The following is a 26,743-nucleotide window of genomic DNA, read 5'->3' as shown; positions in this document are numbered from 1 at the left end:
GCTCGATAATTGCCCTGATCTGTTCATTCCCTCAGAAGCCTCTGGCAGCAGCACTGTCAGAGATTGGGGCTAAATGTCCCATTGGGCTGTAGGGCCGGTGGTATGTTCTGTTAATTGGGACATGTAAGAGTGGAGTAGCTAGACACATGGGCAGAGCCAGTTTGCAAGCTACCAAATTAACTGGAGCAATAAAGCCCCTACTGCCGTGGTGAATCCCCTGGCTGGGCCCACGGAAGAGGCAGCAGTGGTCTCGCACATACATGCATCATAGTCAAGACAATACATTTTTATTTGATCATTAGCACAATGACTGTTTGCACATCAGATTTGGATGGACAATGCAAAGCGGACTCTGTTTCATTCGGCTTTTGAACTGTTGGCTCTAGTTCCTGGCTGTATTTTTGAGCGGTGGCTGCAGTCAGGGGACGAGGAGCTCTGCTGGAAGGTGGGGGTATGTTAAAACAATCAGTGCACATAAGGAAGAAAAATCAAAACCACAATCTCACGGACGCATCGTTATTCACTTTTTAGGATGCCTGCACTGCCCCCTGCTGGTCCCAGAGCCAGGCTTGTGCCCTTTGGGCTGCAGCTACCTCCATGCCTGCATGGGCCCATTCAGCTGGCCTAGCTGTAAGGGGATGGGGGCACAGCTCCTTGGGGGTCAGATCATTGGGACCACTTCAGCATGGTAGGATCCTCTCTCCCCACCACCGGCTGCATTCCCATTGTGATGGATGGGCCCGGGCTGTGGTGTAAAGTACCACTGAGCATGGCAGAATCTGGCCCCAACCTCATGCCAGGGCCACATCTGGTGCTCCCTGCAAGCCCGTCACACCAGCACCTCTAGACAGGAATCTGGCCAGAGAGGAACTTCTGCAAAAAGAGCTAGTCCCTTAGAAATGCTGGGTCAGCCTGTCTCCTTTCTGGGGGGAAAGCAGGGCCAGCCAGCGCCTCCATAAGCAGCTGTTCTGCTAAGCCCAAAAGTAGCTGGATGGGTTTTGTGGCTGGGTTGCAGGGGGTGTTCCTGGAAATGACTGTCAGGTGGCTGGAGTTAAGGCAGATTCCAGGTCTGAACAGTCAGGATTGGGTGACTCCTTTAAGAGGCGCAGGTGTCTTTAAGGCAGGTTTGTTGCTGCAACAGGGAGAGGGATGGGTGTGCAGGGGGAGTGGGGCAAATCCAGCCTAACGTGCAAGCCCTAATGAGACTATGCCAGCGTCAGGCTGCTGGGGAATCCAGGCAAACCCCCCACCCCCACCCCTCCCCGCCAAGTCCCCTAGCCAGAAATTTCAACAGCCATTTTAAAAAACATTTTACAAAAGAGTTGTTATTTTGCATTAAAGCGAAGACCTGGTTCTAGTAATAATACTGTTTATTTTAGCAAAAAAAAACCCCCAAAACCTTCCTCCTCCTCCTCCATCACTAGTCCTGGTGTGTTTTTTTGATGGCAAAATAAGTTAACACTAAACAAACACTCAACATTATAGTTACTATACATATATTTATAATATATATGTACACACAGTTAGCGCGGTCTGAGCATTAGAGGCGGAGCGGGTGCTGGCGGAGGGGGAGAGCTGGCAGAAAGCAATCAATAGCAACCCAACCCCCTTTCTGTGGGCCTTGTCCCCTTAGCCCAGCTGGGCTTCTCTGAGCCTCCTATGCCCTGTCTGAGATGATTCAATGCCAGGCAGCAGCTGATTCCCACTGCAGGACATCTGACCCTGCCCTGACTGCTCAGGGCAGGGCACCCCCACAAGGTGACACTGGGCAACACCTTCTGGGAGTAAGAGCCCAAGAGAAGGCCAGGGTTTGTCTGTATTCAGCAGTCTTGATAAATTACTAATTACAGCTGAGGTTCAACCAGTAATCGGGCTCCCGGAGGAGTGATGCTCCCTTAGGGAGATCCTTAAAGGGGAAAAGCAAGGCTGATATTTAGCACCTGCCCCCTGGATGGGGGGGGAGGGGAATTAGAAACAGCAGCTGACCGTGTCTTGCATGATATGAAAGTTTCAAGGCTTCTTCCTAAACACTGCTAGGAAAAGCAGGACACTAGCAGCCCCAAGCTTGTCGCACTCATCAGCTGGTAGGTTTGGGAGCAGCCACTCCATCCTTTTGTCCCCTTTTGTTTTAATTAATACTGGTTAGCAGAGGGCAGGTGTTCGGGCCTGAGTGCTCCTTTATACTGAGGTCCCTTTACAGCATAACTGAGAATTCAGACCCCCCCCCCAATAGGGAGGTGCGTTAACACCATTTATTAACCCTCATGCATCCTCCTCTAAGTGGGGGTTGGCCCAATCATCCCCATGTCACAGATGGGGAAACTGAGGCACAGAGCAGGACTTGCTTGAGCTTAGTGTCAGTGGTGGGACTTGAATCCTCAACCTCTTGACTCCCAGTCTGTTGCCTTGCCATGCAAAGAGTCCACTGCTAAGCTGGGCCCTTCTGCCAGCTCTCTCCCACTGGTGCCCCATGGGGTGCAGCTCTTCCGCAGCTGGAGACCAGGAATGAGGGGGAACCAACATGGAGTTTGCACTATGGCCATGTCCCCCGCCACCGAGGCACCATGGCAAAGCCTCCACCAACCAGCCCCGCTTCCTGGGGAGTGACAAAGTTTTGCCTCGGATGGGCCAGCGCTCCGTCCAGTGCCGTTAAACAGAAAATAAATACTGGCTGGTTTGCCTCTCCAGGGTGACGCCAGCTCAGGCTAAGGGGAAGCAGATGAAGGGGAGAAAGAAAGGAGGCGTGGGGAGGCCCTGTGGGGAACAGGCCTTCCCGCTGTGCCGTAAGGAATCGCGATGCAGGCCTGTGACACACACACACATACCAATGCTGGGCAGGGGCATACTAAGGCAGACACAGATCTGGCTAACAGGCAAGATGCACACTGCAGATTTTAGCTTTTATTAAATAAAATATATTAACATAAATTCTTTTCAATCGGTCGCCCAGAAGACCCTATTGATTTCACATGCATCTGGCTCCCTCCTGTCCCGGGGGCTGCCAGTTACCAGCCAGCTGTTAGCATGAATCATGCCTCACCTGGCCACTCGAATTTGAGCTTCCCCTGCACGCTCACCACGCTGGTTTTATAAGCCATGGGGCTGGTCCTGCATGTTGCTGAGTGCCTAAGGTGCTGGGTGCCATTAGCGTGTGCTGAGCTAAGGGTGTGCAGGCAGCTCAGATGGCAATGGGATCCGATCCAGTTCAGAGGAAGACTCTATGCAAAGATCAGCCTCCCCACACTCCACTCCTTATGCCTGATTAAGTGCAGCTAGTATAAACCAGCAGCGATTTCAATGGGGCTATGCCAATTTAGCCCAGATGAGGATGTTGCACAGTTATAGGCATCAGGGAACAGAAACATCCAGAGGGGTCTCCATGCACTGAAGGGAGGAGGGAGTCCACACAGAAGAACCTTTTGGCTCTGGGATCCATTCCACAACCACTCTCCCCGGTCCCTCTAGACACTCAATGTTCTCCTTGCCCTGGTTTGAAAAGCATTGGGATATTTTGTGCTTTAAATAAAGGGTTTTGTTCTCCCACCCCAAGCAGCTCCTCCCCCCACCACTCAGCCACCAATGCAGGCCAGGTTGGGGGTGCTGTGCAAGACCCACCATTTCTCTGATTGACGGGGAGGGGCAGTTTCCCCTGGGAATTGTCATGATTTTGGATGCAAATTTTAGCTCCATTTGCAATGTAAACCCAGTTGGGCTCTGGGAGATTTTTGCGCCCAAATAGGAATCATGTCTTGTGGCTGAGGCACAAGTTGGATTTGCTGGCAAAACGGGGTCTATTCCATTTTAGAAAGTGGTGCGTTGTCAGGGACGCCCCCACTCCTCCCCCCCCATTCTGAGACCGTGGCCATGTTTCCTGACTCTAGACTCAGCCTGGAAACCTGAAGAACCTTGACAGCAAACTCTCTGTCAGTTTCAACTAGTCAATTTCAATTGCCATTTGTAATTAAACCCACTGGGGCCTTACCAGCAGCTCAGGCTTCTAGCTGCAACCCACTGTCAATGCACAAGGATCCTGGCCTCCCTCCAGCACTGGGGGTGGGAGGTCTGGGGTTGGGGAACAATCTCTAGCTCGGAAGCAGGAAGGAAAGGAAGCTGGTCCCCACTCCCTGCCTCGGGCTGTAGGTTCCCAAGTGCAGCTCCCAAGTGGTGGCTCCGCTCCTATGAAGGGGGAGCCCTCAGGGATGTCATTTGGCTTTGCCTTCTCCCTGGCACTAGGGGAGCGTTCGGCACTCCAAGGAGAGGGTGGAACATCATGACAGCTGCCTCAGAGGGCACTGGATCTTGGTGGCTGCCCCCAGCCGCATATCACGACAGCTGATCACGACAGCTGCATGAGTGCATGAGCTCCATTACGATGCACTGGCTCACCTGCTAGCCCTACACGCTCAGGGCTTCGTCCCCTGAAGTGCTGAGCACCCTCAACCCCTTCAAGTCCTTAGGAGATAAGGGCAGCTCAGCATCCCAGGCCAGAGTGGGCCCAAAGGGCCACACTAGAGGTACCCAGGGCAGCTCAGCACTTGTCAGGGTCAGCTGGCTAATGGGGAAGAGGGGGTTTGGGGGCAGGTTTAGTGTTGGGGTCCCAAATGGAGAAGGACCCCAAAGCCTGGGAGCCAGGCTGATCCTCCCTCCTGTGGCCCCTGCTGTCTGGAATCTCCCCCCTGCCCCCGCCCCAGCCCTGAGCAGCTGCTGCCCTCGGCCATTTCCAAAGTGGAAGGAACTTTGGCTGAACATTCCAGAACCTTCAGGCCACCAATGTTCCGTCCAGCAAAGGGGCGCGGGGGATGGGCAGTGCCACCCCCACCAGCAGGGAGTGATGAAGAGCAGCCGCCGGGCTGGAGAGGAAAGCCTGGGGGAGTGAGAGGGGACGGGGTGGTGAGTTTCCATCCATGATATGGAGGAAAGGCTCAGAGTCAAGATCGGATAAACGGGGTCACGGCAAAGGCCCCCTCCCCCCCAAAACACACGCCCCCACCCCCCCCGGCACTCGTAGCTGCTGTGAATAAAATACAGATACAAGCACTGACGCAGGGTGACCCTGAGCAAACAGATCTGGGGGAGACCCCAATGGAACATCCCCCTCCGAGGGCCCTGTGTTCAGGTCCCGCTGCCTTTTGTTGACCCCCCCCAGAAACAAAGCAAACTGGTACCAGCTGAGCTGGGGCATCTCCTGCCCTCCCCCCCTTCCCAACTCTTAGGGGACCCCATCCTCTCTCCATCTGGGACCCTGATCTGTCAGCCGCTTGGCCGGTACCAACATGGGCCTGGCCAGCTCCAGCTCCCTTCGCAACCTCATTTGCAGGGCCCAACTCCCAGCCCTGTGACCAGGGGTGGGGAGAAATAATGGGAGAGGCGAGGGGCTGCATGTGCAAAATTCATGAGCACATGTATTTGTGGGTAGGTCTGTGTGTGCGCAAAGGCACAAGTGTGTGCACGTGTGACTGCACAAGTGTGCAAATGCAAGAGGGCTTGTGCTTGGGTGTGCGAGCACGAGCGCATGTTCACGAGTGTGCGTGTTCACAAGTATGCCTGTGTGCAAAGGCATTGTGAGTGGCTGTGGGCACAAAGGGTGCTTTTGTGCCAGCATGTGTGCACAAATCCCCAGGAGAGTCTGTGGGTGTGCCCTGGGGGAGGACTGACTGGAGAGAGGATGGGGAGCTGACACTGATGGGGCAGGGGCTGGTATCTCTACCCAATACCCCTGCCCCAACCTAGGCCCTGGGCTTTACCCAGGTCTGGATTCCCTACCCTGACCCCAGGCCCGTCCTTCACCCACCGTGGGGACCCTTCCTCAACTGTGACTGGGAGGGGCCTGGCAGCTCCTTCGCATGGTTTCCGGGGTGGGGGGGCATGCCCGTGCCGGGCTCCTTGGTGCAGGGAGTGGGGTGGTGCTCACATGCTGGGCCCAGGCCCCAGGGATTGGACACAACACCCCAGTCCCTGCCCCCCTGCTGCGGCACGGCCTCCCTGGGTGCTTTTGGGGCTGGGGTCCTGAAACAGTTGAAGGGCCTGACCCTGAGAGGGACTGGAGCTGCGGGGGGAGGAGCTGCTGGGCCAGTGGGACAGCTGCCCCCAGTCACACCAACTGGGTGAGTCTGCTCTCCCCAAGCCCTGCCCCCCCAACCCACAGCTCCCATCACACCAGAGCCCTTTAACCGTGCTGGCCCCGCCCTTTGCTTCACAGTGAGTTACCCGATTGGGGACCCCACTGCCCCCCCCCATTCCTACTTTCCCTGCCGCCCCGCTCTCTCTTTTCTTTCCTCGGATTCGGCCCCATCTCCCCTAACAAGGGGGCATGCATGAGTCGAGTGCAGACCCAGCCTGGGGGAGTGGGAGGCATGGATCTCTGCTTGCATAGGAATGTCCCCCCCCCGCCCCCATCCCACCCCGACCCAAGCAGCCCAGCCCCTCCCCCGGGGCTCATTGGTATCAGCCCTCCCATCCCAAAGGCCAGATACATGCGCAGGAGGGGGGCATTAAGACTGTGTTAGTGGCCAAAGCTCTCCCCCCACCATTGTGTGGCAGGAGGTGAGGAGTGGCGGGGGAGGGGGGGCAAGCCAGGGCTGGCGGGGTGGGGGAGGGGATGACAGTGGCGGAGTGGGGGTGTGTGGGGGGGTAAAGTGGTGGGTCTGGCAGCCGACCCCTTCTTCCTCCTCCGCCCCCCCACTCAGGCTTTCTTGGGCGGGGGGGCCAGTTTGATGATCTCTTCTTCCGAGGGCTGCCGGATGATGTCTGCAGAGACAGGGGAGGAGAGTGAATAGGGGTGCTGGGGGGGGAGGATTTCCTCATTGCCCCTCCCCTCAACATTTAACCCATAGGCTGGCCTGCCATGGGCTCTGTAGGACTATGAGGGATGTAACCCCCTGGTGGCATCCCACGCAGCAGCTAAAGGCCTCCTGCAGCTGCCGGCTAAGAGGCTGCCACGCACGCCGGCAGGGGTGGCAATCCCAGGAGCGGGGTTCCAGGCCTGGGGCCCTGCTCGGTTCTGGACACGTCCTGGGGTTGAGTGCCGGCAGGTGGCTCTGTGCCTCTGAAACAAGTGGGGGCTCAGACTGGGGAACCCCAGGAATGGCCCCTTCCTCTGCCGCCCATAGACCCACGTGGGTCTCTCCTCGGAAATCGCACATGGAGGAAAGATGCATCCTTGTGACCCCGCTGCAGCCAAGGTGCTGGTGTCAGGCAGGTCCCTTGCTGCCCTGTGGGACTGTTCAGGTCTGTCACACCTGTTGGGACAACAGCCCCTGCCTGGCTGGGTCGCTGCCTGCCGTGTTTGGGCTCCCAGGTCCAGGGGAAGAGTTAAATCTGGGCAGTGGAGGGGGGGCCCATCCCCTAGCCCAGCGCTTGGGTTCCCAGGTCCAGGCTAAGTGCCCCTGGGAGAGGGGCAGCCTGGCCATCTGGATCCTCACTGGGAGGTGTAGACCCCCTTCAGCAAGGTCACTCAGCCCCCCCCCCCCATCACTCAGTCCCTGCAGGGGGATCCAAGCCCAGAGAGACATTGCTGCTACTTGAATCCCAGGGAGCCAGCACCAGGCAGCACTTCCCCCAACCCCCAGCCCCACTGGCAACTCCAGGTGCCGGGGGTGTTGAGGGAGGATGAGGGGAGACTGTGGCAAAGACCAGCCCTGTCTCCCCAGTGCCTGTTGCCTAGGGTGACCAGGTTTCTGGTTTTGGACCAGTACACCCGGTTGAAAAGGGACCCTGGTGGCTCTGGTCAGCACTGCCGACTGGGCTGTTAAAAGTCCGGTCGGCAGTGCTGTGGCGCTAAGGCAGGCTAGTCCCTACCTGTCCTGGCTCCGTGCTGTGCCCCAGAAGTGGCCAGCAGCAGGTTCGGCTCCTAGGCAGGGGAGACCATGGGGCTCTGCGTGCTGCCCCGGCCCCAAGCACTGGCTCCGCACTCCCATTGGCCGGTTGCCCCCCCAAACTGAGAGCCCCCTCCTGGACCCCAGAGCCCGTACCCCCAGCCCAGAGCCCTCATCCCACCTGCACATCTACCCCCTGCCTCAACCCACAGCCCGCTCCCACACTCTAAATCCCTCAGCACCAACCCCCAGCCTGAAGCCCCCTCCTGCACCCCAAACCCCTCATTCCCAGCCACACCCCAGAGCTTGAACCCTCCCCCTTCCTGCACCCCAACTCCCTGCCCCAGCCCAAAGTCCCCCCCTGGCTCCCTGTGCCCCTCATTTCTGGCCCCACCCCAGAGCCCATACCCCCATTTAGAGCCCTCACCTCCTCCCACATCCCAACCCCCTGCCCCAGCCCAGTGAAAGTGAATGAGGGTGGAGGCGAGTGAGCCATGGAGGGAGGCAGAATAAAGTGAGTGGGGGCGGGGCCTCAGGGAAGGGGCGGGGCACAGTTTTGTGCTGATAGAAAGTTGGCAACCCTGCTGTCACCCTGCACCCCTCCACAAACATCCCGCCCCAAGTCTCTCACACTGCTCCCCCACACCCTGGCTGCTGGGAAACGCCCATCTCCCCAGCATCTGGCCTTTCCCAATAACCCCAGGCAGGGCCCAGCGCCCCATGTCTCCTGCCATCCTTGCAGCAGCACCCAGGAGGGGGTGCTGGAGGCATCTCACACCCCAGCCAAGCCCTGAGGGGAGGGGGCCCGGGGTCTTGTGTCCTGGGGTGGGGGATGGTCTTGCCCTAGCGTGTGTAGGGGGGGCTCTGACCTTTGTACTTCTTGGCGCTGGGGATGCGGGTCAGCTTGGTGTCCACCTCGTCCTCCTCGGAAATCTTCAGCACCTGGGTGCGGTACGCCACCACCACGGTCAGCAGGTCCGGGCGCCGCGAGATTTCAAAGATGTGCTCGATGTACGAGAGGTTGTCTGTGTGGGCACAGCATGGCGGTGAGAGCCCAGCGGGGATGGCGGGTGGGGGAGGGTGACAGCCTGGCGGCGGGGGGGGGAGGAGGAGGGAAGGAGTGATAGCCCGGTAGGGGTGGGGAAGGGAGGGGAGAGCCCGGCAAGGGCGGGGGAGGGGAGGGTGAGAGCTCAGCAGGGGTGGGAGAGGGGAGGGTGAGAGCTCGCAGGGGTCGGAGAGGGGAGGGAGGGTGAGAGCCCGGCAGGGGCGGGGGAGGGGGTAGAGCCTTCCCCATGTGCACACGGGTGTAACTGGCTCCCCCGAAACCCAGAATCGGGGACCGAGACCCAGAGGTGGGGGAGGGAGTCCAACACCCAGCTGAGCCAGAGAGCAGCTGTGGCAGCCGCTCTCTACTCAGGGTCCTGCACACAGGGAGAATGTGGGTCCCGCACACACGCAGGGACCAGACCAGATGCTGCCTCGAACAGAGCCAGAGCCAGAGCCGGAGCCCCGAGGGCCAGCATGACCGGGCCGGGGGGGTCAGACCCCGAACAGTGTGTGCGCCCGGCCGGGGGCCATGCTGTCCCGTCCCCCCACACCCAGCGCCTCGGCTCACCGCACTGAGCCCACCCCGTGTACTGTGCGTGTGGGAACACGCTGGTCATGTCTCCTCCCGCTCGGGAGGCAGGTTGCACTGACCTGAGTTTCCTTTAACAATGAGACAGGAGATGCTGTGGTTTCCCCGGGAGAGGGAGAGAAAAGCCACAAGTGCTCAGCACAGGCACCAGCAGAGCTGTGGGGGCGGCAGGAGGCCAGAGCTGGGTTAGCAGGGGGCTGCGGGTCGGGATTGAGGGGCACTGGCAGAGCTGTGGGGAGAGCTCAGGGCTGGGCTAGCAGGGGGCTGTGGGTTGGGATTGAGGGGCACGGGCAGAGCTGTGTGTGTGATGGTGGTAAGGGGGGGAGACCAGGGCTGGGATAGCAGGGGGCTGTGGGTCGGGACTGAGGGGCACGGGCAGAGCTGTGGGAGGGGGTAGCCTAGGGCTGGGCTAGCAGGGGGCTGCGGGTCGGGATTATGGGGCACCAGAAGAGCTGTCGGGGGAGCCGACAGGGGGCTGTGGGTCAGGATTGAAGAGCATTGGCAAATCTCCTCTCTGACTGGGACTGCAGGGAGCTGGAAAGGAAACGACCCAGAGGGGCTGATATTCTGGGCCCAGCAACAAGGGCTTTGGCAGCTGTTCTCTCCTCTGAAAGACGGCAGCACCTCTTGTAGTGCAGCACCCATCAAGCTGCTCTGCCTCAGTTTCCCCATCTGTATAATGGGGACACCATCACCCTTCCCTTGGGAAACTGAAATCACTCAGGTCTGTGCTGCGTTTTGCCTCCCAGCCCTGCCTAGCACTTCACATCTCTTTCTGGGCTGAACTCACTTGGAATTTCACAGCTGCCCGGGGGACAGCTCCTCCTGCTCCGAACGCCCAGGCTCCTCTCACCCGAGCTACAGGAGAATCCCCACTGACACCTTGTCGTATAGAGCCTATGCTCAGCTCTGCATCCAGGCTGCAGTGATAACTAGCCAGCTCCTCACAGTGCAAAACCTATAGGAAGGGGACCGACCCCCATCAGACAGACAGGGAAGGGGCTCGGTCTGTCGGTGCTTGGTGTGCATGCTCTCCCCTGCGCCCTGGGGAGCAGAACCTCCCCCACTTCAGATGCACACACACGTGCCATGTACCACTTTCACCTCCCCGTAACACATCTCATGTCTCCTGGCTGGGCCTGTTGAGTCACTGTCTCTCCTGGGAACTGGGACAAGCTGTTCCCACGGCTGCTGGGCTGGGCTGCTTTCACCTTCCGGTCTCCCTGGGTGGGGAAGGAGGGCTGGTGGAGACCCTGGGGCAGGAGCTGGCAATCTGCTTCCTGGGGTGATGCAGCTGGTATTCTCCCTGCAGCTGCTGCAAAGCACCGCGTGGATGCAGGGGCCACGTTGCAGACACAGAGCTCCTGAGATCAGCCCGTGGCTGGTGTGAATTGGCCATTTCCACCAGGAGCTGATGTGCCGGCCCCCACAAAGGGCTGTCCCAGCATGCTCTGGGCTCCATATGGGTTCCCAGGGCATTGGGTGGGTCATGTCACTTTGCTTGGAAGCCCCAGTGAGGAATTGGGTGGAACATCTCCATTAGCCCCCCTCGCACATGGATGGGAGCCCTCCTTAATCTGCAAGCTGCAGTGTTGGTGATCCAGCCTCCTTTGGCAGGTGGGTGTTGTCCTATAAAAGATGTCATTAAAGGTCCCATGGCACCGGGAGGGAGGAACCCAGGTGTCCTGGCCCCACTCTGAGAGGGGAGAATCAGATGGTGGTTTCAGTTATTATGGGGACTATTTTTCACTCCCAGACCTGAACTCTTGTGCTGCGTTGGTGAAACAAACTGCCAGGTCCCACCCCAGAAGTGGCTGCATCTCAGTGCTGGGCCAGGGGATCCCTGCATGTGAGCTGCAACCCTTGGACAAAGGAATGAGCTATGGAAATATCCATCCTCACCAGCCATTCGCTGAGGGCGGGCTCCAGCCCCAGGGCATAAAATACCAACGAGCCGTCCCTCAGAGAGAGAGAGAGAGAGATACAGGGGAGGGGGCACTGATGAAGAGGGACGGATCACTGAGGCATCCATCCATCCATCGGATCAATCTGTCCTTCCATCCCCAACATCTATCCACAGGGATCCAGCCATTGGGACAAAGCCCTCGAGAGGAGTGGACCAACAATAACTGTGTTGGGCAGCACGGACACTGGGGCAGCGAGTCAAAGCTCACTAAGCAGCCCGCTGTGCCACCCGTGGTCCAGGAACAGGGGTCAGGCATGAGGGGCGTGAGCAGAACTGTGTGTGGTGGCAGCGCAGGGCTGGGCTAGCGGGACTGAGCGGCGCCAGCCATGCACACGCTCACCTTTGTCCAGCTTGTTGTGCTTCTCCAGGAAGCTGAACCAGTCTTTGCTTGTGGTGATCTCCTCGTGCTTCTCACTGGGGATGTCCTCCTTGCAGGCTGACTTCAGCTGGTCCAGGTCCTCGTTGGTGATGTTCTCCGCCAGCTCCTCCAGCAGGCTGCAATACTCCGCCATCGCTGCAGGGGGAGCACATGGACAGCGGCCCGGTTAGACCCAGTCCCGGCAGGCCAGGGTCTCCACCAGCCCTCCCCCGAGCCAAGAGCCACCTCACCTTGCCAATGGCACCCGGGTGCAGCCAGCTTGGAAGGGTTTCAGCCCAGTGCCCCGGGCAATGAATTTGGGGTGATCTAGGCCTAGGTCCCACGTGTCCACATCAGAAACGCCGTTGGCCCAGCCAGCCCCCGACCCCAGATACATTAACACTGTCACTGGGATCTACCACCTGGAAGTGCCCAGGGGCTGAGACCAGGGCCCCATTATGCCAGGTGCTGTACAGACACAGTCCCTGCCCCAGACAATCTGAACAGAGAAGACAGGCATAGGGAATTCCCTAGGTCACCCCAGGACACCCAGCCCAGTGCCTCCCTCCCTCTCAATACCACGGCACTTCTCTGGTGCAGAGGGGACCAAGGACCCACTGGGCCACAGAGACTGAGCCCCCAACTCTGCTCTAGACAGGTTCCTTCTGACAGGCCTGCTGGTGTGGGCAGCATGGGGGGAGGGGAAGTCTCTGGGGACTCGGCCCAGGATCAGGCCCACAGACCATAAGGCTCCTGTCCTCGCGCAGCTGCCTTTAAAAATTAAAGCCTTGGCGGAAAGATTTAGTGGCTCCGTGCCGGGAGCCAGCAGCGCCAGGGCAGGCAGCGTCCGGGCTGCAATGATGAGGGAGGCCAGGGATAGCAGCCCCCACCTGCTGACCTGGCCTCCCCCTCCCCCGAAACCTGCCATGGGGATTGAGACACTCCCCCGCTACACCCCATATGGTGCTTTGAGATCAGTGGGGGTGCGTCAGGGGTTCTGGGTAAGGCAACAAACAGGGAGCCCAGCTTGCTCAGTCACTTCGCTCAAGCTTTTCAGACACAGCCTCTGACTCCGCGTGCCCCTGCATTGCTGAGTGCTCGACACGAGCCCCTGATACCGATGGGGAAACTGAGGCATGAAGGGGGTTGGGATTTCCCCCGACTTGCCTTAAAACAATGGCAGAGCTGGGAACTTACCCCTAAGCCCATCCCCTGGGTGACGCTGGCCCCCCTTGCAGACAGTGCTAAGCATACGCAGTGCTAGCCAAGTCCCTGCACCGTCCATCTATGGGGCTTCCTTCGAGCCTGGGAGAACCCCAAGGCCTGTCCCTGCCCAACGGCCCCCACACAGAACCCCTCCAGGTTCAATTCCACCTGTTGCGAGCAGGGGGCACGTGAAGGAGGCTTCCAAGGACCCAGGTACAGACACAGGCCTCGAGCGAGCAGGAGGAGGGGAGCAGGTGGGCAGAACCAAGCTGCCTAGGGGGCAGGGGAACGGGGCTGGGAGGCAAGGTGTGCTTCACCCAGGAGATAGCAGGGCCAAAGCCCTTCTATACTGAGGTGTACTCCGTGCCCCACCCCCCTGGCCGACCCCCACTTTTACTAACAGCCTTCTACTGCCGTACAGCCGGAGGAGCAACTACAGTGGCGGAGGCCTGTGCTTTGGAGTTTTGGTTCCTGCTTGGTGTACTAGGCCTGCAGTGCCGGGGACCCAAACTCTGTGTTGCTAAAGGACCCGCTCTCCAGCAAGGGAACAGACGGGATACAGTCATGGTGCAGTCTCTGAGAGGTTGCAGTAAACGTCTGATTGGTTGAATCCCTTGAGTTTTGTCTCTGTGTCCAACACCAACTGGGGGATGCTAGGAGCCTGGGGATACTCCTCTGATGGCAGTGAAGAGATCAGGACTGTTCCCCTTAGAGAGGGGATGTGATAAAATCCTGAATGGGATTGAGAAGGGAGATCCAGGGCTGCTGTTCTCCCTGTTTCAAAACAGAGAACAAGAGACAATCACTGACATAGGAAAGAGGGAAATTCACAAGTGATCAGAGGAAATGCTTTTTCACAGAACTGGTGATTAGCCTATTTCTATGGGATGTGCTGAAAGGTGAAAGATAAGACTGGAAGGAGGTTACCAATATAGTCCCTCAAGCATCAATCTTGGGACCAATCTGAATCCATATTTTTATGAATGACCTTGCAGGAGCAGTCTAATGAAATCTGCTGATGATTCAAAGAGGGGAGGCATTGCCCATACAGAGGAGGGCCGGAATATTGTATAAGAATTGCTAGATGACCTTGGAGGCAAGAGTGACAGAAATGGGATGAAATTCAATTGTACCAAGTGCAAAGTCATATACTTTGGGGCTCATGATAATAATTTCTGCTACAAGCTGGCGGCTTATCAGTTGGAAGCGACAGAGAAGGAGAGAGAATTAAGTTTAGAATTTAGAGAATGAAAGGAGGGTAATATAATTAATGCCAATCAACATGGGTTTATGAAACATAGATCCTGTCAAACTAATGTGATATCTGTTTTTGATGAGATTACATGTTTTGTTGATAAAGGTAAACAGTGTTGTTGTAATATACTTAGACTTCTGCAAGGCGTTTGACGTGATCCCACACTACATTTTCATTAAAAATCTAGAACGATATACAATTAACACTGCAGTCAGTAAATGGATTAAAAGCTGGCTAAATGATTAGTGAAATGTCACTGTAAATGGGGAATCATCATCAAGTGGGTGTGTTTTCAGAGCGGTCCCGCAGGGAATCAGTTCTCGGCCCTACCCTATTTAACATTTGTATCAATGACCTGGAAGAAAACATAAAATCATGCCTGATAAAGTTTGCAGCTGACACAAAAATTGAAGTGGTAAATAATGAAGAGGACAGGTCACTGTCACAGCGCAATCTGGATCGCTTGATAAACTGGGCATAAGCAAACAAAATGCATTTAATAAATGCAAGGATACATCTAGGAAGAGTTTCAGAGTAGCAGCCGTGTTAGTCTGTATTCGCAAAAAGAAAAGGAGTACTTGTGGCATCTTAGAGACTAACAAATTTATTTGAGCATAAGCTTTCATGAGCTACAGCTCACTTCATTGGATGCATCCGATGAAGTGAGCTGTAGCTCACAAAAGCTTATGCTCGAATAAATTTGTTAGTCTCTAAGGTGCCACAAGTCCTCCTTTTCTTTTCTAGGAAGAGTGTAACCATACTTACAGGATGGGGGACACTACCCTGGGAAGCAGTGCTAAAAAAGATTTGGGGGTTGTGGTAGATAATCAGCTGAACATGAGCTCCCACTGTGATGTTGTGGCCAAAAGAGCTAATGTGATCATTGGATGCATAAAAAGGGGAATCTCGAGCAGGAGCGGAGAGGTTATTTTACCTCTGTGTCTGGCACTAGTGTCACTGTTGCTGGGATCCTGTGTCCAGTTCTGGTGCCCACAGTTCACAAAGGATAAATTGATAAATTGGAGAGGGCTCAGAGAAGAGCCATGGGAACGATTAAAGGATTAGAAAACCTGCCTGAGAGTGACAGATGCAAGGAACTCGATCTATTTAGCTTAGCAAAGAGAAGGTTACATGGTGATCACAGCCTGAAAGTACCTACACTGGGAACAAGTATTTAATAGCGGGCTTTTAGTCTAGCAGAGAAAGGTCTAACACGATCCAATGGTTAGAAGATGAAGCGGGACAAATTCAGACTGGAAATAAGGCGTGCATTTTTAACAGTGGGGGTAATTAACTAGTGGAACAACATAGCAAGGGTTGGTGCATTTTCAGGAGAGAGAGAGAGAAGTATTAGGGCCAGTGTACAAGGCGCAGAGGATATCTCCTTTGGAATACTGTGTCCACTTCTGGCCACACACGTTCAAGAAAGATGAATTTGACCTGGACAGGTTCAGAGCAGAGCTGCTAGGAGGGACAGGGGAATGGAGGCCTGTCTAGGAGAGGAGACTGGAAGAGTTGGGCTTTCTTAGCAAAAAGAAAGCTGAGATGGGCTATGATCGCTCTCTCTAAATACATCAGGGGGGTTAATACCAGGGGAGAAGAGCTTTTAGGCTAAAGGACAATGTTGGCATAAGAACAAATGAATATAAACTGAGGAACAAATTCAGGCTGGTAATTAAAAGACTGTTTCTAACCCTCAAAAGAGGGAGGTTCTGGAACAGCCTCTTCTAGGAGTTGGGGGCAGGGAGCAAACAATTAATGTTAAGAGAGAGCGGGATAAATTTATGAGTGTGATCGTACGATGGAGTTGCTTGTGATGATGGGTGGCAGGGCTCAGCAGCCATGGGCCTCAGTTCATGCCTTCTGGTTCATGTCTTCTGTCCCTAAAAGCGCATGCTTCAGGGTTTCAGCTGGCTGCCTGCAGGGGTCAGGAAGGGATTCTCCCATCCCTGCTGCCCCCACAATGTATTCTCTGTTTGTTTTTTTATATCTCCTTCCTCTGAAGCATCAGGGATGGCCACAGCTGGGAACAGGACACTGGATGGAGAGAGCCAGGGCTCTGGGATGGCATCCAGCATTCTCTCTCTCAGGTGCTTTGGCTGGTTCTCACTCACCTGCTCAGGGTCTTACTGATCTCCATACATGGGGTCAGGAAGGAACTTTCCCTCAGCCCAGATCAACAGTGACCTTGTGGGGGGGTGTCTAAATTTGGTTGTTGGGTTTAATGTGTGGGTGCTGATGGGGTTGGTGGCCTGTGCTATGGAGGTCGGACTGGATGATCTGGTGGTCTCTTCTGACCTTAAACTCTATGGTGTCATTAGTGGGATCCATTCAGAGACCAGAGACTTTGTGGCTAACCCCTGTCTCTGTGATTGCACTGATATAAAATTCCCCGCAGTCAGAGCTCTAAAGGCAAGGAATGGTCTCTCATGGGGGGGTAAGATGTCCCCTTGGGCACAGGTTGTTGGTGGGCAGCCACTGGGCAGTATTTTCCAGATATTGCCCTTGGTAACAGGCTCAATTCGAGGCAGAGACGCTTGGTGTGTAATGAAAAGGAAAACAAGATCCCGAGAGATTTCCAAGCCAGCAGCTGGACCCTCCTTAGCTCCATCACCTCCCCTTCAGCAATTTCAGCTGACACCAACCGGTCTTTCTTATGCACAAGATTAAAGGGCAGGTTTGACAGGTCTGCCACCCGCCCATGCAGCTCACTCTGAGCGCCATGGCCCTTTGGGTGCAGACTCCAGCAAAGCTTTGAGAGCAATGGGCTGTCAGGCAACCCGCACGTAAGCAGTGTATAGCAGGCCTATGTGATAAGCATGTGTATGAGTAGAGATGTCTAGGGCTGTGGGTTTGTCTCTATAGGTGTTTGCCTATGGATACTAGTGCGTGCACCTGTGGATAGCTGCCTGGCAGCTGAGCATGCCCAGAGAGCATAGGAAGATCAGTTTGCTCCAAATCCAATAACAGCCACTCTGGGAGCTTTCTATCCTAAAGCAGGAAGTTCGGGGCTGCTGGATTCCCCATGGTTCTGAACCTATTCCATTGATCTTTCCTTGGCCCCAACGAACTCCCCTAATAACCCCCACCTGAGCTCTGCATTGCTTCCAGATTGGCACAGATCCCTGAGGGGTCTGTTATCTCCAGCCTGAGGCACAGGTTAGAGATCAGAATTCAAATCCCGGGGCTTGCTCTGGGATCCGCCCAGAGATGTGGGGCCTGAAGCCCAAACAATCCCCACACATAAGGATTCTGCGTGCGCAATTTTCACTAGTGGGCATGGGGTGTTTTCACCAGTGGCAATGGCTTTCCTAGCAAATGTGGCCAGAGCCCAGGGTTTTACTGCTGCTGAGTTTCATTCCAGGAGGCAGAAATCTGCCAATTCCATGGGGAAAATGTCAGTGGTTTTGTCATCCAGATGAAACTGCCCAGCAGGAGCTAGGGGAGGCGTGGGGGAGGGAGGGTGAGCATGAGTATGCGTGTGTGTGTGTGTGTGTGCACCTATACACACACCGAGGAGGGGTTTGTTCATTTTCAAGAACGGAGGGAAGGGTTGGAATAAACTGCCCCTCCCCTGCATTCTTGCTCTCTCTCATTATACTGCTACCCTGTTATTTCTGCCATTAATGACCTAGGGATTTGGGGGAATGGCTGGATTTTCAGACAGTTTTAGACAGATTGAGGCGAGGCACCGAACCAGCGACCTGAATATGAAAGACGCCCCCGCTGATAAACACGCCATGTGGTGACACTTGTTCCTAGCTGGGAGGCTGCTCAGCAGGGAGGAGATGCCAGGGCTGGTGATCAAACCCAGGCATTCACGTTCCCAAGCAGCACCACACTGAGCCCATGGCGGACACTGGAGCTCTCCCAGCTTGCTCGCACACCCCACCGCACACACTCATGCACACTTACACTGCTATTTTAAAGGATACTCCAAGCCCTGCACACTCATTAACTCCCCCACACAGTCATACTCATTCCATAGCCCTCTCAAATCACACTAGCACCCCGGCAGAATCACACCCATTCCCACAGCCTTGTCAAATCACACTCGCACCCTGGCACAATCACACCCATTCCCACAGCCCTGTCCAATCACACTTGCACCCTGGCACAATCACACCCATTCCCACAGCCTTGTCAAATCACACTCGCACCCTGGCACAATCACACACATTCCCACAGCCCTGTCCAATCACACTTGCACCCCGGCACAATCACACCCATTCTCACAGCCCTGTCAAATCACACTCACACCCCGGCACAATCACACCCATACCCTTGCTCACTTACACTCATACCCCCATCAGTACATGACACACATTCCTACACAATTATTCTCATGCACACAACTCTGCAAAATTCCACACACTCACACACCCCTACACAATGACATACACACCGTAGACACCATCACTCTGATGCACTCCTCCTCTTCTGAGCTCAGACACTGATCCCCCCCCCACAATCTCGCTCAAACACACACCCGGCACAATGACACAAAGCCCAAGTGGGCGCATACACAGAGCAAACAGCATTATTCTGTTCTTTCTAGCCCATCACCCCCCTGCACACACACCGTGACATAGTGACATACACCCTCCACAGTCACACACTCATACCACGCCACAATCACTCAGCATGTGTGCGCACATACACACACACACACACACACACACACACACACACACACACACACACACACGCAGTAAGCACACTAGGGCTGTGGCATCAGTGGGATCGGGCCGGCTGGGCTGTGACTCAGGTGATGCTCATTGATCTGACAGAGATGGGAGCTGCACAGAGCAAAGTGCTGGAGACACCACGACACACACAATCAGGTCACACTTCACTGCACGCTGACCACTTTCCACACGCGCCTCCCCTCCCTGAGTGCTGAACACCCCAGCTACCTATGCAGAGAGACACAGGGATGAACCGATTCTGCCCAAACACTCTCACCTATCCTGATACCCCCAAGACTCCACTATCTACTGACACCCCCCAAAGGCAACATATCCTGGCACGCCCAACACACCCACACACAAAACCATCTACTGACAGCCCCCACAGATAACAGCCCCCACACAGACAGACAGACACACGCTCAGTCTAATACCCCCAAAGATATATCCCAACACCCCCAGCACACGCAGACGTACTGACACTCCCCAGTACACACATATCACATCTGATGCCCTCCCCCAGTCGAATGAGACCAACACCCCCCGCCTCGTGACAACCTCACCGCACACAGGTATTTATGGAACTGTATCCGGCTCCTTCCCCTGCACCCAGGCACGCTGCCCCCCAGCCTCATCCCTCTCCCGTTCCAGCCCCGGTGGGGCCATAAAGACATCGGCTGAGCAAGGGGAGTTCAAAGCGGGGCAGGAGGGGGCAGGAGAGGAGTATGAGTTAGGGGGAGAGATGAAAAGGGTTAAATCCACCCCGCTGGGCAATGGCGGACGGGGAGAAGAGTCTTCAGAGCCCTGATGGCGAGTCCCCCGGGGGAAGGGTGGGGACTCCTGTCGCTCCATGACAAGGGAACCGATCTGGCTGCAGGGTACAGACCCCCCCCGGGGGGGGGCACTGGGAGTCCTGGGCTGCTGGGGAAGTCTGTAGGGGTGACCTCATGCTGGGCTCTGGGCGTGGGAGGAGATGGGACCTAAGGGAGCTTCCCTAGGCCTGAGATCTGGCAACAGGGCACATCGCCCCAGAGCCCAGCCCCCCCATCTCCCACGCTGAGCCACCTCGTTTCCTCTTGGTTGCCCTGGAAACAACTGTCATCCACCATGACGGTAAAGACGGTCGCCATGGCAACCACTATTTCTTTCACTTAATGTTTTCTTCTTTCTCTCCTTCTCCTCTGGGACAGCACCCTTCCCCCCCCCCCCCATCACCTGGTGACATGTGGGGGGAGGAGAGCGGGGGTTGGTTCTGTCCGGGTCCGGCTTGTCTCTGACCTTTCCTGATGGAAAGGGAGCAGGGAGGCCAGCAGCTAGCCAGCCTGGCATGGGGGCAAAGTGGGGCTCCATCCATCCCCAGTATCTATCTGTCTGCCATAGAATCTGTGCGTCAATCCATACGTCTGTCCACGGTATCGATCCATCCTTTGTAACCAGCCAGCGATCACCTATCGCGGGATGGAATCTATCCATCACGTCTGGCCACCAATATCCAATGCCCCAATATCCATTCCTCCATCCCCAGAAACTACCCTTCCCTTCCTCCATTGCCGCATCGTTCTCTGGGATCCATCCAACTCCTTCATCGCTCTAACGTCTCCCTCCATCCCCATGTCTCTGGGGCTGGGGTTTCTATAGCACTCTGACCCCGGTCCCGGCCCCACTCATGATACACACACCCTGATTTTGGTTAAGATTTGGGACAGAGACCCCGAGTTTTGCTGCTAACAGCCCAGCTGGGTTTATTTTGTCCCTCTCAAGAGGCATTTCCTGAGCTAAGAACACACAACCTGGCACAACCACTAGAGGGTGCTGAAAGCTGGATGCCCCTGTCTCTACACTGTCCAACAGAGCATCGTCCCCTCTGGAATAACCAGATTCACCGAGAACAAACACTGAAGCCAGACTGGGATCCCAGCCCGACTCCCACAGAGGGTCCCTCAGCGTAGAAGAGACCCAAGACACAAACCTGGAGCCGAACACACCCGTGCTGGGTGGTGCCCGAAACCCAGGCCTGCGCCCACAGCCAATCCCTACAAAGCCCTTTGCCCTGCCATACCCACCCTCCCCTTTTGCTGGGAAGAGCTCAGAGTGCTCGAGTCTGGGAGGGGGTGGCCGAATATAGACCAGAAATGTTGGATCCAGGAGAAGGATCAGAATTTTATACACAATTGAGGGCAGTTAGCTAGACAGAGACACCCCCATCCCCAGATAACCGCACTGTCTGCCTGCTCGGTTCAGGATCTCCCTGTTTACTCATTCCAGGCTGTGGTCCAGCCAGGCCCCCTGCCCTTACTCCTCGCTGGATATCCAGGCATCTTCTGTCCTTCTAGCAACAGCCTCCTCCCTCCTCTCCAGCCACACCCTCTCCCCACTGCATGCATGAGAGTCTCCTTCTCTGCAGCTCCCACATCCCTCCACTGACAAAGCTGTATCTGTTTCACCAGACATCACGTTACCTACCCAAGTGTTGGGCTCAGGGATCCAATCTAACCCCTTTCTAGAGTCTGGGACTGTTCCTACCAGCCCCATCTCACTGCTACACAAACTGTTCATTTCAAGTGGCCACGACCCCATCTCCTGCCACAGGCCGCTCATGCCCCAGCTGTGCACAGGCCACGGGGGAAGGAGGGTGTGTGTAGCATGCGCACACAAGTGCATTTCCTGGCCCCATTTTCTCTCCATAGAAACCTCACAGGCCACCCCCTTTCTCAGGGCTGCTTTTCTATTCTCCGGGTTCTATTGGGAAGGGGAAATTCCTGTTGTGTTTCTTTAAAGGGAAACATTTCCCAGCTGGCCTGTCTTCCTGAAACAATGAATCATTGGCTCGGCTCTTGGCCCGGTCTCCTGGGTTCTTTTTTCCGCTGTTGTTCCAGGCGGATTTGTTTGCACTCTGTATTCCAGGCTGCCCCTGCAACTTGCAAGTGTGGTGCACAGGGGGATCCTTTCTCTGCTGGTCTCTCCCATTCACGCCATCCCAGGGAAGGTTTCCTCCCCATTCATCCAAGCCTTTCACTTCTCATTCCCTCCCCCCACATTTCACTCTGACTGTTTTCTCTCTTCTCCCTTTTCTTCTCCCCCCTTTTTGTTTTGTTTATTCCTTTCTCGCACTTTTGTCCCGCCAGGGTAACACAGCCCTTCAGGGATAATAAACTGCCCAGCCTGGCTTCCTGCCCGTTTCCCAGGCAAGCTGGGTGGCACAAAGAAAAGAGTATGATACAGAGCTGGCTGGAAGTGGGGCTTAGTGCTGTTAGAGGAGGGGGCCTGTGGGTTAGAACTCCTGGGTTCTATTCCCAGCTTTGGGAGAGGAGTGGGGTCTAGTAGTTAGAGTGGGGACACGGGGAGTCAGGTTCTCTGCCTGGATCTGGGAGAGGAGCTGTTCCTATCTTTCCTGAGGGTAAGCTACCCCTATGCTAGTGCAGTACGTATTCATTAGTGTAAAGAATGCCCAGAAAAGCTCAGCTCAGTTCTCCTAACCCAAGTCAGCCCAGCGCAGCCCATGCTGTTCCAGCTCCCATCTGCCTTTCCCAAATCAGTCTGGCCAGGCCTTGACCCTTCCAGTCCCATGCCCCAAACCCTGAATGGCCAGTATCCTCTGAGCCAAACTCCATTGACTTCCATGGACATTTGGACCCAAAACAACTGCTCCGGGGTGACATGGCTGTACGTGTCCCACCTGCATCCCAGCTCATGGCACTTCTCTTGTACTTTGTAAGTTCTGCAGAAAATCCTCTGGGGTTAATCTCTACAAGCTCTCAAATAGAGGGAAAAAGATGACCCTGCCACTCAGCCCCCAAGCCATTGTAGGTTACTGTGGCCTTACACAAATGTTACAGCAAACAGACAATAGCCTTGAACCAATAAGAAAGGGGTCACCAACCAATCTCAAGCAAGATGCTCCACAGCACCCCCTACTGCCCATTAGAGTCATATGCCCTGCACCGTTTCTGTGACAGCAAACCCACCAGACTAGTGGATCAGCTTTGGCTAAGTCAGGGCACCTGGGTTCTGTTCTCAGCTCTGCCACTGACTTGCTCTCAATGACCTTGGGTGAGTCTCCATGCCTCGGTTTCCCCCGATCTTCCTTGTAAAGCTCTTTGAGATCCGTGGAGGAAAAATGCTATAGAACTATTATCCCTGCCTAAAACGGTGGATGAGAAATGGATCCCAGAAATAGCTCCATGGTAGCTTAACTGAAGGCGCCCAATAATGTTTGACTGGCAGTTATAGGAAGGCCCCTTCACAGCACTTTGGTAGGTAAAAGGGCCATCCCTTAAATAAGAATCAGGCCCAATAGCCTCTGACTGCAGGAACTGTGGTGCCGGGGTTAACAAGTGACACATTTTGTCAGTGATGGGGGGGGCACTTTGGGTCATTTATTGCATGTCAGTTGTATGTTATCACATGTGAGATATGTTACAGCATGTTCTGGGGTTACACATGTCAAGTCCATTATTGTACATAAGTTACAACATACGCTTTCAGTTACTGCAGTCCAAATGACCCATGATAAATTATCGCCTGTCTGTTATGGCATGATAATGTGGTCGTTTATGGAATGATAATACCATGGTATCAAATGTGAGATAACTATAGCATGTGCCGTCAGAAGTCCCATGTCATTTATGGCATATGCTTTTGGTTCTCCCAGGCTAGTTATCACGTGTCAGGTTAGTTAGCATTGAATTTTTATGGCATGTGGGGTAATGTATGGCACACCAGCTGTGTACGGTGACATGCGAGCTCAGCTATGTCGTATATCACACACATCAATCAGGACAGCTTGTGTGGGTCTGCTATGTCATGTGTGATCATGTAGGACATGCCAGTTGCATGTGATTGCATGCTACTTATGGGATGTGCTGCCGTCACATGTGCAGTTACAGCATGTGGCATCATTGCATGTCAGTTACAGCACGTGCTGTCCATTATCCCACATCAGTTACCATGTGTCAAGCGGGTTATCAGGGGGCCATCACGGCACATGAGCTCAGTAATTGCATGTTAGTTAAATGCCAGTGTGTTCCCTGAGGCTTAGCAGCTATAAATCAGGCCCTTCTAACTGCCGTTTAATGCATCTCCAAAGCGATCCTCATCTATCGCTATTTAACTGGATCCCAGTAACAGTCTGGCTCGGAGACGACAGCCCCCATGGGGCCCTGAAGGGAAAACAAGCCCACATTCTCTGCCTCAGCCTACTCATGGGCTCCCCAAGACCTGTCCGAGCAGCGGTCCCTGCACACCCCATGACTCAGGGCAGTTGGGACAGTGTTGGCTTCTCCAGCCTTCAGAAGGGCCTGGAGCAGGCAGACAAGATGCAGGGAAAGTAGAGATCATCCCCATCTCCCAAACTGCAGGGCCCAAATCACAGAGATGGGGGGAAAGGCTGCTGCTGCTACTCTGGCACTTCTCTATGCTCCACACCCGGCCCCATCGCCCCATCCTGCTGCTGGCAGGGGGCAAATCTACAGCTAGTGTTTTCCTTAGAGCCCTGTCCCCTTCTCCTCTCTGTCTCTGCCTGGGGAAGCTCCAGCTCCCCTTTGGGGGCTCAGGAACAGGAGGCCCCCAGAGCCAGGGAACTGGGGGGGAGGGCACACTCACTCCTCTACAGAGGTGGGTGAAACCTCCAGTGGCAGGAGCCCTCTCACCTCTGTGCAACCCGCTGCTGTTTCACATGGTGACAGGATTTTCCTTCACTTCCTGTCCCAAAGTGCCAAGCAGCTGTTACACAGCTGCCCCATACCACCGCAGAGGTGGCTGCATTTCAGCAAGGAGGGGAAAGTGACACATCTGGGCAATAACACTTAGCAATGGGGGTGGGGGAAGGAGTTTAACTGGCGGGAGGGGTGGGTTATGAAAAGAGAGGCCCGAGGGCCCAAGCAGCAGCAGGAAGGGGCATGGGGTGAGGAAAGCTGGTGGTTTCACTTTGCTCCAGACAATCAAGCCTTTCAAGCTCCTGGTAATTGAAGCCATGAGACATCAGCCTGACACTCAGGAAGAGGAGAGAGTGGTGGAGCTGGAAGGAAGGGGGCTGGCTGGGGGATCTTGGGGAGCAGTTTGTGGAGGCTCTGGAACAGCATCCCGGGGATTGTCTCCCCCCCCACCCCCGATACTCCCCGCAATTCCAAGGGAGCCCCAGGTACTGACCATATTCAATCAGCGGCTGGGCTCTGGATGATTAAACCATCGCTCCCAGGGAGAGATCACAGTGGTGATGGTGACACATGCGTGGGGCATAGGAACACACAGTGGGACACATAATGACACCACTGACAGACAATCCAACCTCAGCATCACACTGCCCTAGAACCCCAATGGGCCAATCCAACCTTACTGTCATACTGCTCTAGAACACCAATGGGCCAATCCAACCTTATTGTCACACTGCTCTTGAACACACATGGGGCAATCCAATTTAAGCACCACACTGCCCTAGAACCCCAATGGGTCAGTCTAGCCTTGTTGTCACATTGTGCCAGAACACCTGTGGTCCAGTCCAACTTCAGCATCACATTGCTCTAGAATTCTTTTTGGCCAGTCTGATCTCATTATCAGACAGTCGGGAATTTTCATCATCCAGGCCTTTGTCCACTAATTTAAAGAGCCCATTAGTCAAAAGAGCTAATGTGATCTTGGGATCCATAATCAGGGGAATCTCGAGGAGGAGCAGAGAGGTTATTTTACCTCTATATTTTGCACTGGTGTGACTGCTGCTGGAATCCTGTGTCCAGTTCTGGTGTCCACAATTCAAGAAGGATGTTGATAAATTGGTGAGGGGTCAGAGAAGAGCAACAAGAGTGATGAAAGGATTTTTTAAAAAGCCCTACAGTGACAGACTAAAAGAGCTCAATCTCTTTAGTTTCACAAACCAAAGATGAAAAGGTGACCTGCTTACATCTTTAAATATCTACATAGGGAACCAGTATTTAACAATGGGCTCTTCAGTCTAGCAGAGAAAGGTTGAACATGATCCAATGGCTGGAAGGTGAAGCTAGACACATTCAAACTGGAAATAAAGGGGTAAATTTGTACTGGTGAGAGCAATTAACTGTTGGAACAATTTACCAAGGGCTGTGGTGGATTTTCCATCACTGACCATTTTAAAATAAAGATGGGATGTTTTTCTAACAGATCTGCTCTAGGAATTATTTTGGGGAGGTTCTCTAGCCCGTGTTATCCCGGAGGTCAGACTAGATGATCCCAGTGGTCCCTTCTGGCCTTGGAATCTAGGCATCTTATCACAGATTTGTTCCCCAAAAAGGTACACATGGGGGGTTTGAACCCATAGTACAACAAGCAGGAGCCACCTATGCCACTCAGGATCTCACTTCTCTGCTCTGTTGCTCAGTTTCTGCATCTATAAAGGACACACCCCACCCCGAGTGCAGGGGCTCGGAGACTTAATACATATTTATACATAAATTATATTACAAATTGATATGTTACAGTGCTCTCACACCTTCTAAGGGTCCTGAAGCATTAATGAATTAAGACTTATTCTCCCCCAGGGAAGACAGGTCAGTAAAGAGGTCAGCAAATAAACAGCATCAATAAATACATTGCTCAGTGAACGAACACATTGGAGATTTAATTGCTATCAGTAGCTAAATGTGTTACAGTCGCGGGCTGAATGGATCCATTGCATCCCAGCTAGTCATAATTCCAGTGACTAATGCGATGTGATTTGTTCCTTTGGGGGTGTGTTTGTAATCTATATTCCAATTCTCAGACTGAACTGAGATAAACTCCAAGCACAAAGCTCCCACGATAACATTATTTCTAGAACTAGCTGGAAAAGGGAGAGAAATTCTGTGATTGGG

The 26,743-nt window shown here is 54.6% G+C and overlaps 1 protein-coding gene across 3 annotated transcripts in view; it reads right to left on the bottom strand.

Moving 5' to 3' along the window:
• Window positions 1-270: 270 nt before the first annotated feature.
• The window catches only part of PEA15 (proliferation and apoptosis adaptor protein 15), a 46,313-nt gene continuing 19,840 nt past the window's right edge, over window positions 271-26,743 (bottom strand). For 2 of the 3 annotated variants that reach the window (XM_038383234.2, XM_043502317.1), the window contains exons 2-4: window positions 11,757-11,930; window positions 8,684-8,839; window positions 271-6,747 (exon numbers count right to left, since the gene is read on the bottom strand). In XM_038383234.2, coding sequence (XP_038239162.1) covers window positions 6,683-6,747; window positions 8,684-8,839; window positions 11,757-11,928 — 393 coding nt within the window. In that variant the 5' untranslated portion in view covers window positions 11,929-11,930 and the 3' untranslated portion in view covers window positions 271-6,682. Of the gene's footprint in view, window positions 6,748-8,683; window positions 8,840-11,756; window positions 11,936-17,416; window positions 17,433-26,743 lie in introns of all 3 variants that reach the window. The other variant, XM_043502318.1, reaches the window with a different exon arrangement.

The sequence above is a fragment of the Dermochelys coriacea genome, chromosome 24 (genome assembly GCF_009764565.3).
Source record: "Dermochelys coriacea isolate rDerCor1 chromosome 24, rDerCor1.pri.v4, whole genome shotgun sequence".
NCBI lineage: Eukaryota > Metazoa > Chordata > Testudines > Dermochelyidae > Dermochelys > Dermochelys coriacea.
Note: the sequence above shows the minus strand (reverse complement) of the source record. Positions and strands in the feature narration are given on the sequence as shown.